This window comes from Priapulus caudatus, unplaced genomic scaffold (assembly GCF_000485595.1).
Source record: "Priapulus caudatus unplaced genomic scaffold, Priapulus_caudatus-5.0.1 Scaffold7, whole genome shotgun sequence".
NCBI lineage: Eukaryota > Metazoa > Priapulida > Priapulimorpha > Priapulimorphida > Priapulidae > Priapulus > Priapulus caudatus.
In genome coordinates this window covers 923,515-936,053 of record NW_014577068.1, presented here as the reverse complement: position 1 = coordinate 936,053, position 12,539 = coordinate 923,515, and the positions used below count along the sequence as shown (strand labels likewise).

The window sequence follows — 12,539 nt, the reverse complement described above, 5'->3', positions numbered from 1 at the left end:
CATATGTGGAGACGTTAGGTGTCATAGTAGACGTGTTAGTGCGGTGACATAGTGGAGACTAGGTTTTAGGTGTGTGACATAGTGAGAGACTATAGGTTTTATCTTGGTCGCGTCGACATACCGAGAGACTAGTTTAGTCCAGTGCTGCGGAGACATAGTGGAGACTAGGTTTAGCGACGTGCGTGACATACCGCGAGATAGGCTTTAGGTGTGTGACATAGTGGCCGAGACTAGTGTTTAAGGTGCCGTGACATAAGTGAAGACATAGTTTAGGTGCGTTGCAATTACCGGAGCACTAGGTTTAGGTGGCGAAGAAATGCGGCCTCATGGTGTCCATCTCGCGGTCCGGTAGTCGCTCAGGTCCTCGCAGCCTTCGTGCAAACAGGCAGGGTCCTCGATCTCCTGCTGGTGCACGCCTCAACGCATCCTGGTCGTGCCTCCTGCAGCCTCTCGGCGACACCTTGAAGCGCTTCAGCAACGCCACTCCAGCTTCTGCCTGCAGGTTCCGACGGCCTGCCGGCTAGACCGCGGGCGCGAAAAAAAAAAACAAGTCGCAGTGTGACGACGCATGACGTGCCAGCCACGCGCGAAACTCCAGGTTTTTAGACGCCGGTTGGGCCTAAAAATTACCAATAGCAGGTGATAAAGGCCTCTGCAGCACCTGGTGCTCTATCTCCCAGATTTTTAGAACGCCTTGGGCCTAAACATACAGTCGCAGGCGTGAGATAAAGCTTGTACCACCTGTGTAAACTCTCTCTAGAAAAGGATGCAGCTGACAGCTGCTGAAAGGATTTGTTCGTACGTCTGCCGACAGAGACGGATTTCAACCCACACACCTATAATGTTCAGCGGATGCCAATCGAAATCCCTTATTAAAATTACCCTGCCCACGAATAACAAATCAAGCGTTGCAGCCAATAACATCAAAGCATCTTTTACGCACCCCAAGCGTAACACATATTTTTTCCGTGGTTTAAAAAATTCACATAGGCACCTGCTGAAAACACAGGCGGCACTCACTGCCGAAACAGGTTAGAGATATAACGACTTTCTGCGCAGCTTAAAATATTACCTCACCGACTACAGCAAATTAATATCACGAAACAGTGACAGAGTGAGCTAGAGGTAGCCATCACCTGTTACTTCCTATCCTATTAGATTACCCATGATTTCTACACGATTTTCTACTTGCCAGCACTGTAGGCTGTGTATTGCCAATGGTGATGCTAATACATAATACATGCAACATGCGAAATACATGTGCTATTATTTTTTTCCATTACATGATTAGCTATGCATGACCATATTTAACCTGAACAGCTTTAATTATTCATAATATTTCATTTTATCACAATATACACCTGTCAGTAAGTTGGAAATAAGTACTCATTTTACATTCTACACGGATTGTGTGATAGAAAAGTAGACATGTGACTGGTCTGTGAAGCTTTATAAGCTGCAAATTTAACCTTTACAACTCTGCGTTTTAATATTAAGCGCGTGGATGTAATCCGTGTATCGAGAAGACCTGCACCAGCGCGGTGTGATTATCGTGTAGTGAGATCGTCGAGGACGTACTGCGACTCATCGTTGCAGCACTGATGTGCCGCCGGCACACTCTAGCTCTAACGCGGCATTACGGTGTGTCAACCGGTCACATTAACCCGCCTCACCGCGCCAACGGGTCACCTACCCCAGCGTCACTGCGCCACGTCCACCTACCCCGCATCACTGCCCGGCAACCGTCACCTCGACCACGCATCACCGCCAGCATACGGTCACCTACGCACCATATCACCTGCATGCCAACGGTCACCTACCATCGCATCACTGCAGCCATACGGTCACCTACCACGCCATCACGCCGCCAAAAGCGTCAACTTACACCAGCCATCACTGCGCGCAACAGGTCACCGTACCTTACGCATCACCGCGCCAACGGTTCACCTACGCACGCATCACCGCGCCAACGGGTCACTCTACCACGCATCACCGCGCCAACGGTCACCTACCACGCATCACTCGTTCCGCGCCAACGGTCACCTACCCCGCATCACTGCGCCAACCCGTCACCTACCACGTCATGCATCCGCGCCAACCGCTCACCTACCCTCTGCTGTCGTGTCACCGCGGCCTGCGCATCAACGTATCGCGTCACCGCCCCGCGCGTCACGTACCCTCCGGCACAAGGCCCTGTCACGTCGCTGGTACCTCTTCCTCGGGCGCCGTCGCCTCAACATCCATCATCGGCTCACTTCACTGCGGCCCTCGCCGGCGACGAGTCCATCCCTCCTCCAGGTCTGAGTAGCCATCTGAAGGGAGGGAGAGAGGGGGGTCAAACATGTCAAATTGTTTGTAGGAGAAGGCAAGTGTTGCATTGGGTTGGCCATCTGAGGGGTGAGAGGGAGGAGGGGTCAAACATGTCAAACTTCTTGTAATGGAAGTAAGTGCAAGTGGGAAAGCAAGAAGTAAGCAAGAACTATGCAAGAAGTAAGAAGTAAGGAAATAGCAGAGTAAATGCAAGAATATGAAGTAAGCTAAGAAGTCAGCCCGAAGAAGAAGCTAAAGAAGAAGTATAGCACAAGCAGTAAAATAAGCAAAAAGTAACAAAGCAAGAAGTAACAAGCAAAGTACAAGAAGTCGAGATATAGCAAAGTAAGAAGTAAGCAAGAAGTAAGCAAGAAGTAAGAAAAGCAAAAAGTAAGCAAGAAGTAAGCAAGATGTAAGCAAAGCAAAAAGTAAGCAAGAAGTAAGCAAGATGTAAGCAAAGCAAAAAGTAAGCAAGAAGTAAGCAAGAAGTAAGCAAGCCAAAAAAAGTAAAAGCAAGAAGTAAGCAAACTGCTAGCGCAAAAGCAAAAAGTAAGCAAGAAGTAAGCAACGATTAGGCAAAGCCAAAAAAGTAAGGCGAAGCAAATGTAAGCAAAGCCAAAATAGGAAAGTAAGCAGATTTAAGCAACAAAAAGTAAACCAGAAGCTAAGCAAAGCAGAAAAATAAAGCAAGAAGCTAAGCCAGAAGTAAGCAAGCAAAAAAGTTAAGCAAAAGTAAGCAAGAAGTAAGCAAAGCAAAAAGTAAGCAAGAAAGTAGCAAGATGTAGGCAAAGCAAAAAATAAGCAAGATGTAAGCAAGATGTAAGCAAAGCAAAAAAGTAAGAAGTGCAAAGCAAGAAACAAGTCAACGCAAGTGTTGCGTTGGGTTTAAGCAGAGATTGTATAACTTCAACTGCGTTTTTGTGCGAGAAACGGAGGATAAAATACGCACGTGTAGTGGGATGTATAGGAGCTACAAAGCTCCCTAGCGTAGCCGCAGGGTTTTACTGCTTTGAAAATCAACCAATATTCGAGGCAGCGTAGCAAGTGAGAAGATCAACCACTACACGTGCTGCTGGTGCTATGATAAAATTCAAACCCTGCACCTGTAGCGATCAGCAGTTATTAGTAAAGCCACCATAAACCATCACCCTCTCATCAGCTTACTACGATCAGCGCATGTTAACAGAATTCTCATTTGAAGGTTGATGATGTTTGCGTACAAGTGAAACATAAGGTGTGTAATCGAGGGACTATTTTCACATGTCTCAAGGTGAGTCATCGAGAAACCATTCTAACCTGTCTCAAGGTGTGTCATCGAGGGACCATTCTCACCTGTCTCAAGGTGTGTCATTGAACGACTATTCTCACCTGTCACAAGGTGTGTCATCGAGGGACCATTCTAACCTGTCTCAAGGTGTGTCATCGAGGGATCACTCTCACCTGTCTCAAGGTGTGTCATCGAGAGACCATTCTAGCCTGTCTCAAGGTGTGTCATCGAGGGATCACTCTCACCTGTCTCAAGGTGTGTCATCGAGGGACCACTCTCACCTGTCTCAAGGTGTGTCATCGAGGGACCATTCTAACCTGTCTTAAGGTGTGTCATCGAGGGACCATTCTCACCTGTCTCATGGTGTGTAATCGAGGGACCATTCTAACCTGTCTCAAAGTGTGTCATCGAGGGATCACTCTCACCTGTCTCAGGGTGTGTGATCGAGGGACCACTCTCACCTGTCTCAAGGTGTGTCATCGGGGTACCATTTTCACCTGTCTCAAGGTGTGTGATCGAGGGACCATTCTCTCCTGTCTCAAGGTGTGTGATCGAGGGACCACTCTCACCTGTCTCAAGGTGTGTGATCGAGGGACCACTCTCACCTGTCTCAAGGTGTGTGATCGAGGGACCACTCTCACCTGTCTCAAGGTGTGTCATCGAGGGATCACTCTTACCTGTCTCTGACACTTGCTTCTTGCGCAGCGGAAGTGTGTCCTCCTGCTCCACCGGCTGACTGCTTAGCGACAGCATCATCACCTTGGCAACGAGTTCGTCCTTCTCTTTTGAGTTTCCAGCACTGAAAAGGTCCAGTTCCCTGTCCATGTGACGCTGCAGAACCTACCAACAGCAAAACATGCACCATCTATCCTAGCTACTAATCACTTCAAACTACGCATGGGGATGTAACTGTAAGACAGAGAATCTATAAGGTCTATTCTCGATGATATCTATAATCTGCTATGTTGATTGTTTTACAGTAATTGTAGCAGTTAGGGCCAAGTAGTTATTAAGGTAGTACTGTACGATAGCCAATGAAATCACATGGGAACTAAAACGCATGCAATATCTTATCAAGTGCTGTCATAATGATTCCTTGTAACGATGCCCCCATTAAAGTATAAGCAGGCTGTTTGTGTATGCAGTTACCTTAGCAGTGTACAAATTACTAAGTCTGTCCGTATAGATAACCTGATTGATGTATGTTCACATTATCTGGGTGCTGTACACGTTCCCTATGGGCCGAGCGCATTGCCTGGGTGCTGTATGTATTACTTGTGGACCGAGTACATTACCCGGGTGCTGCACACATTGCCTGTAGAACTGAGCACCACACGTGGGTGGACTGCGCACATTACATATAAACTCAACACATTACATAAGGATTTTACATATTACTGGGCCACTGTATATGCTATCTGGGCACTGTATACGCTACTAAAGACTGTATACATTACTTGGGCAATGTATATGCTATCTGGACACTGCATATGCTACCTGGACCCTGTATATGTTATATGGCTGTATATGCTATCTGGGCACTGTATACGCTACCTGGTTACTGTGCACGTTACTACCTCACTTGCATACATGTTACCTGGACATTGTGCAGTTCACATATTGAAAACGTACAAGTTGCATAGATGCTATGCATGTTGCTTGAACCACTTAACATGCACCCTGAATGATGAGGTAGACGATAAATTAGTGAGTTGTACCTGGGCCATGTTGACGATACCGATGGCGAGCGTTTTGAAGCCGAGGATCGTTCGGTTTTTGTATCGCTTCCGCCGCTGCAGCATTATTTGCAACACGTTGCCCTCCCGCTTCAGAAAGTGTGGATACTGCAAAACGACAATCGCATAAAAGCGCCGGAATCAATACGAGCCTGCTGGCTTGCTGCCGCCAACTAGGCACCCCGCATTCCGTACAGGCAGCTGGCTGCGACAATGTGTTGTCAATAAGCACATATTCTTGGGATGTAGTTGTCATTGCCACACAAATCAGGCACGCATCCAGGCACGCACATCCAGGCCATGAAATCACCCTTCCTTGTCCAGAGATGCTGCGGTTGCAAAGTCTAAACATTGATGTCTCATTATTGAAATTATGCACCTCTAATTTGTAGTCACACCATGTTCTGCTATCTGCCAGTCTATGAGCTGACCTAAGAGTCTGATAACATTAACCAGGTTACCTACTCTGTTGTTAAACTTACATGACAACAAATCAACAGGTAGTGAATGCTGCGCCTATTCGGCTAAAATTAATTTCAAATTTTAATGCTCTCGCATTCTCTTAAGCATTTTTAGAAGAAATTAACGCTTTATCAATAACTATTTATATATGGTAATGTATGGTGTGCACAGATAAATCAAACCTTCACCATGCTGATTGTTTTCTATAGGTTACTGCAACTAGTGTAGCACTACAAATGAAGAGCAAGTGCAAATATTTTTCATAGATTCCCCTACAAGTGATTACCCCCCTATTTTGTTACCATTTTAAATAGGGAAGAGGCCTCAGGTTCTAAAACAGCCACCCCGCCCCCCCACACCACTACCGATACAAAAGCATGTAAATTACAAATAATTTATTCAAAGTTGTCTGGTGATGCACTGCTCATAGCATAGCTATTACATTACAGCCGTCGTCCTGCTTGTAATGAACCAAAGCATGGCTGGCATATAGGACAGAAAACTAAACGTACAGGTCAACCCGTGATAAACCATGATGTGTTAGCTAGTGTGCACTGTCTGTAGTGTGAGATAATGCAAGCAGCCTCGCGAGAATGACAGACTAGTTAAATGTTAGTTACAACAAAAATAGCATGTAATCTTGATATTTTAATAAGGCATATGAACGAGGTTAAGCTGACTACAGTAGCTGTACTGGTCTGGTTCTCATGAAATAACAGCACGTATTATTCGTAATCTTACCTGCAACGAGAAAGACAGGTCAAGTTCTGTGTCAATGATGCCACCTGGTGGTAGGGTAATCTCATTGGACCGCAACACTCGCTTTGAACTCTGTAAACGACAAACGTACTATTATAAACACAAGGATAATAAATGCATATGCTACGCTGAGGAAATTGAACTAATGAGGAATGAAAATACAGATGTATGATAATGGCTGGAAATCAAGCTCACTTCCACATAGATAACTGCACCATCTTCCACTCCATCGCATGCATGGTATTTACCACGTTTTCCCCATTCGCGTAGTATCATCACATAACAACCTCTATATAGATTGATTTATTTGTGCACGTTTGCTTTTTAATAAAAAATGAGATTCACTCAACGCCGCTTCTGGTTTTTGGTGATCACTTAGTATTTCTATTGTGCTTCGCATGGCCAAACCTCCAACTGCAACCCTTTGTATTAATATCTGCCGATTTGTCGATATATTGGAAATGCCTATTTCTGTAGAAAACAGCAAACATGTTCAACGATGTTTGCGAGAACTAGCGGCCACATTATTGATTATTCAGCACTAGATGAATTTCCAATATTGTACAAGCTTGCTGCAATGCATTTGAGGGGAAAAGGCTCGTAAAAAGCCTTGCCAACTTCTCCTAATCGGTCCTGCATGTGCAAACTATTCAGTGATCGTGTCTGTGGCGTGTTCGATAGAACGTCTTAAACGAAAGGGGTTAGCTGCATAGCAATGGATTTTTAGATACTTTAGAAGATAACATGGAGATACAGTGAACGTATGTGACGCCAATTCATTCAAGTTCTATGTCAATCCATGAATGTTCCTATTCACAATTTACTTGATTAAATACGAACTGAGTTTAACACAACATCCTTAGGGATACATGTATTTACCAATCGCATTCGTGTTGAATGGTAAATTTGTTTGAGCCTAGTTAGCGTCTTTGATGTTTTATTGTTGTTGTTTTATTGTAGTTGCTTTGAAATGCAGCAACAATTCCCAAGCTTTCATACAATGCAAGGCCTTTAGCATTCACACACACACACACGCGCGCGCGCTCTCACAAACACACACATGCACGCACGTCCGCACGCATGCACACTGATTCGAATATGAACGATAATTCAATGGGGTGTAAGGATGGGATATAATTAATGTAGAAGACCTACGTCACAGAGCAAAGTAAAGTCAACGCCTATATATTGGAATTCACATCCCAGACAGTAGCAATGATAACGAACTCTTATTTAAAACAGAAGCTGGTCAATTTGGAATTATTCACTAAAATACAGCTAACTGGTAAGTGAAAGCAAGTACATTTTAATAAGTATATATTGTACATTATAAAGTACAGTAAGTAAAAATATATAACATACGTGCATTGCTCTTTTTAATGTAGATATAATATCTTAAAATCGTCTGACTGATTAAAATAAGGAGTTTCACTAGTGAACCATGCTATAAAAATTACTGGAAATCTTAACTATGTTTAAACTTGTTTTTTTTATCATAACCTAAAAACTATGCATCTCAAGCAACGAAGCCAAATATAATACCAAAATCAATTGCTCTCTTCATTTAATGGAATATGGCTCCAAAATTCGTGTTCGTAGATGAGAAACATGTCTGATGGGCATACATGAGTGTCGAAATGATGGTAAAGTGTACCTTAATCACTTTGCCTGCACAGGCTATACTGAAGTTTTTTTCTTGTATCTATTTTTTCTTCATGTTGTATATGCACTGCTTTGTACTGTATCACTCAAAATTACCATTTTAACTGCCCAACACTATTGCACTTTTCAATACGTTTATATCTATACAAATGTGAGTGTGTGCGAAATATGTTATGTTTGTAATGTGGATATAATGGTGTACGAACCGAGTGTCGAAATGATGTGCTAAAAGGGTACTACTTGTACAAAATTTGATGAAGTTTTTTTGTGTATTTAGTTTTTCTTCGTGTTGTTCTGCACTGCTTTGTACTGTATTCACTCAGGAAACATCATTTCTACCGGCTAAACATTTATACCGTAATCAGTTTACCTGTACAGAATATGCTGAAGTTTTTTTCTCGTTTATATTTTTTCTTCATGTATCTGTTTCTGTTTTGTATTGTATCACTCAGAAAGCTTCTATTTTTTCTTTTTTTTCTTTTTTTTTCTTTTTAACTGCTCAACACTTACCTTAATCACTTTACTTGTACATAATATGCTGAAGTTTTTTTTTGTATATATTTTTTCTTTATGCTGTATTTCAATGTTTTGTACTGTATCACTGTATCACTCAGAAATTTTGGGGATCGTGGGTATATATTTGCTATAGTTTATAGTAATAGTATGTACAATGTTATGTTGGACCACAACGGAAATAAGTGTGTTAGCCACGCTTTTTTTGTGTTTTTGATCCTCGATAATTTTCTAGCTGCATTTTGTTTATTTATGCTGTTATCGATGTAATGTATGCTTTAGTAATTATCGAAATAAATAAATCAAAAAAAAATAAATCAAAAAAAATCTAACCAGCTTTAAGACTCAGAACTCTAGTCCAGCATTTATTTCAGTACGTACTCACATCCTAAATACGATCAGTTAACTTGGTGCCTGTATGTAGCATTCTTTATAATGCAATGATGATCACACAATTTCCGCGTGAATTATTGTGTTTTTGCTACATATCGTATCAACTTACCCACCCAGCGGTCACCTACCCCCAGCTATAGTTGATCCATCGGCTGGCATCACACGCCTAGTAACAGTGCTAACACGCAGTCAATATTTGTCCTTCCTCAGAATGCTACATCATCTCGTTGCTAATTAGTACGCGAGGTCATTAAATTGCGAATGACCTCTGTAACAATAACCTTCCGCAACGCCAGAGTAGCACAGCACGACGCTGTGTCAATTACACTCATTCACAATAGTGACCAGTGAGTATATATTACACATCTTATCACGAAGCCCAGAGAACCGCTGTAACTTACAGGATTCGTAACCTAATTGATATACTTAGACTTCGAATTTTTAGTTAGCTTCTCCAATTTTACGGTAGAAAATTTCTTACAAACTGTGGTAGTATTTATCAGGTGCGGTTTTTTACAATATACGCAGCCAGCATATCCATAGCACTCTGCTACGAAAGAGAATCCCAACATGTATTCATCATGTCTATATTTCGCACTTCTATAATATACAAAATACTAGCATAGATTATTGATATATAGCCTAGCCTATGCTTTCTGTTATTTCTGTAATGTCCATGTTCACACATTGGGAATAAAGTTATTTTTACAATGTCAGATATAATAAACCTGGATTGATATTATTTTTTTCTACTTGCTCCCTTGTTGAACTAGCACTATTTAACATAACCAAATTTAATATAGTTCTATTACAGTGGAGCAATTTGTCCGTTTAGCAAAACCTTAGGGAAAGTTGATCTATTAGCATATATCACTTGCATCGAGTATTACTTGCATAATCTATCGGTTAGCGGCGTCTCTGGTGCAATTGCTAGCAATATCAGTCCCACCATGTGTGGATCTCGGGGGAAGCAGGAACGAAACATAAAAAGCTCGAGTTTTAACACTGCATGCGGTCGCTAATAGAAACGCACGATTGATGTTATTATTATCAATGAGAATCACTAGCTGTTTTGTATAATTTTAAGAAATAATTCATTTTGATACAAGCATTTGCTTAAATGAATGTTCACAATTGCATTAGAGTGCACTGCTACACACATATATTACATAAAGGTTTCACAATTAACTTACTATATGTAAGGAAATACGTTTATTGAAAGCGCTATTTGTCCGTTATATTTCTATTAACTTATTAATAAATAATTATATCAAAAATATATTTATATGAAGATATACAGATCCATATTAACACGCTAGATTCTATATACAGTAAGATGCATACTGCCAGGAGTAAATAATCACAAATTTTTATTGATTATATTTACTCCTGATACTGTGGTACAGAAATGCCCATCGGTTTCTACATTATGGTGCAGGGAAAACACTATGAGGTATACTATACAACCTCAAAAGCAAGTACCTTTCCACAAAATATATTTCCCCTGCTGCCTTGACGTGAGGCCTAATAGGTCTCAATATAAATCCATAACCTTTATTATATTAGAAGGGCATAATATATCTCTTACATCCTCCTGCAGATAACATATATACGAGAAACGATTGCAATGACATGGCAATAAGTATACACTGTCAGCTCTTAGTTATGTTACAACATTTGTTAAAAAATTGCCTGGGGCCCGTTGTCAGAAACAAAATTAGTCTTAACATTAGTCTTAACACTAACATTTTCTCGTAGACCGTCGACAGCGCTTTGTTTCCTATTGTTATGAGGAAATCTGCTACGATTTTCCATTCAGGCAACTTCGCAGCGTTTCTGTCGACGGTCTAAGAAAAAAAATTAATGTTAAGACTAATGTTAAGACTAATTTTGTTTCTGACAACGGGCCCCTGGCCAATAGATTGCGTGTGATCGAGTGAAGGTCGGTAGACACCCACGCACATCCTGCGATAAAATAATCATTGGTATGGGTTTGTTGGTGTTGAACAAATTGTACCAGAGATCTTTCGTTTTTTTGTAAAAAGCCGTGTAATTGAATCGTATTAAAAATATAAACTTACACATGTATGTGCGATATAATGCTTAGCACAGTGACTATTATACTATATTTGTAACACTTCCTCGTGTGTGGGCTATCTAGCTGACAGCAAATTAGGTAAAAGCATTATTTTACATAGGAGTCACTGCGATGTATATGCTAAAATTATCTATATTTCTTAATGATACAAAACAAAGAGTAAATTATTGCATACAATGACAGTGCAAGACAGCCATATATTTAATTCGTGACTACTACAATAATACAACATACACTAAAATTCATAATAACAAGTGCCGCAGTGCGACAGGGCTCATCTGGTGTCTGGTGTTCTGCTGATAAATTCATTTGTGCATAGCAAGACGTCTTATATATAAGTCTTCTTTATTCTTGTTTGACTTTCGTAGCCAATTGGAACAAATATATCAGCTACACTTTCGCACCCACCTAATCTCTATGCATTGCAGACACATGTGCATTGCAGGTTGGCAGGCAACAATTATGATTAGAAGCGTGCCAGCCATGGGCTGCCCTGTGTTTTTGCCTACCCACACGAGCATTCACTGATTTAGCCTTCAGGGTGCTATAGACAGACTGCTTTAAAAAATAATATGATTTAAGGAGCGTAAACCTTGTTCAACAAACATTTGCCTTTGCAATTAAACTGTGCAACTGTAGCCTCACATTCACACAGGTATGGGCTCTAATAATAGCAAAAGCAGTTCAGTCTTTTGTTAACAGTCAACAAATCAATGTTTAACCCTCCTCTTGAAGGTCAAAAGATTATCCGACACTTACTCTTCGCATGTCAGCGGAAAGTACATTTCATGGTCCTTTCAATAAAGCCATAAAAATGGTAGGTCACCACTGAAACAAAAAAGTTTTCCAATCGCTCCGTCAGACCATGTCTCAGAAAATTACTAAAATCTGCCCTGTGCCCCCATTGATCTTTGACCTGTCACCTCCAATTTCGGCACAGTGATGGCTTTTCTTACCATGATGCTATACACCGACTATCACGAGCCTGTGCCGCAATTCTGCATTTCCTCCCTATACCTTAAGTTAAGGAGTGAATGTTCCCCCTTCTTTTACACCTCTTGACCTTTGACCTTTGACCCCCAGCTTCGACATCCCAACTCGTTTTCGGATTCCCCCCCCCCCCCACGTCCCAAATATCGTGACCGTACGTCGAGCAGTTAAGATTTGTGCCCAACTGTTGACGGACGGACTCGCCTCACTCCCCACCCACTTGCTCAGTGGTTACTCGCTCACTCCAACAGACCTCAGTGTTTCACTCCCTCACTCACACATATCTCAATTGTTTCACCCTCCTTCACCCACCCAAAAGCTCGTGTGTCTCACTCTCCTCACCGTACAG

At 41.7% G+C, this 12,539-nt stretch overlaps 1 protein-coding gene across 1 annotated transcript in view; it reads right to left on the bottom strand.

Annotated features, from left to right (window-relative positions):
• LOC106805704 (phosphofurin acidic cluster sorting protein 2-like) overlaps positions 1-12,539 on the bottom strand; it is a 92,093-nt gene that overhangs the window by 13,995 nt on the left and 65,559 nt on the right. Inside the window, exons 3-7 of the mRNA XM_014807410.1 lie at positions 6,517-6,606; positions 5,296-5,421; positions 4,255-4,417; positions 2,261-2,312; positions 1,193-1,226 (exon numbers count right to left, since the gene is read on the bottom strand). Of these exons, the coding sequence (XP_014662896.1) occupies positions 1,193-1,226; positions 2,261-2,312; positions 4,255-4,417; positions 5,296-5,421; positions 6,517-6,606 (465 nt within the window). The remainder of the gene's footprint in view (positions 1-1,192; positions 1,227-2,260; positions 2,313-4,254; positions 4,418-5,295; positions 5,422-6,516; positions 6,607-12,539) is intronic.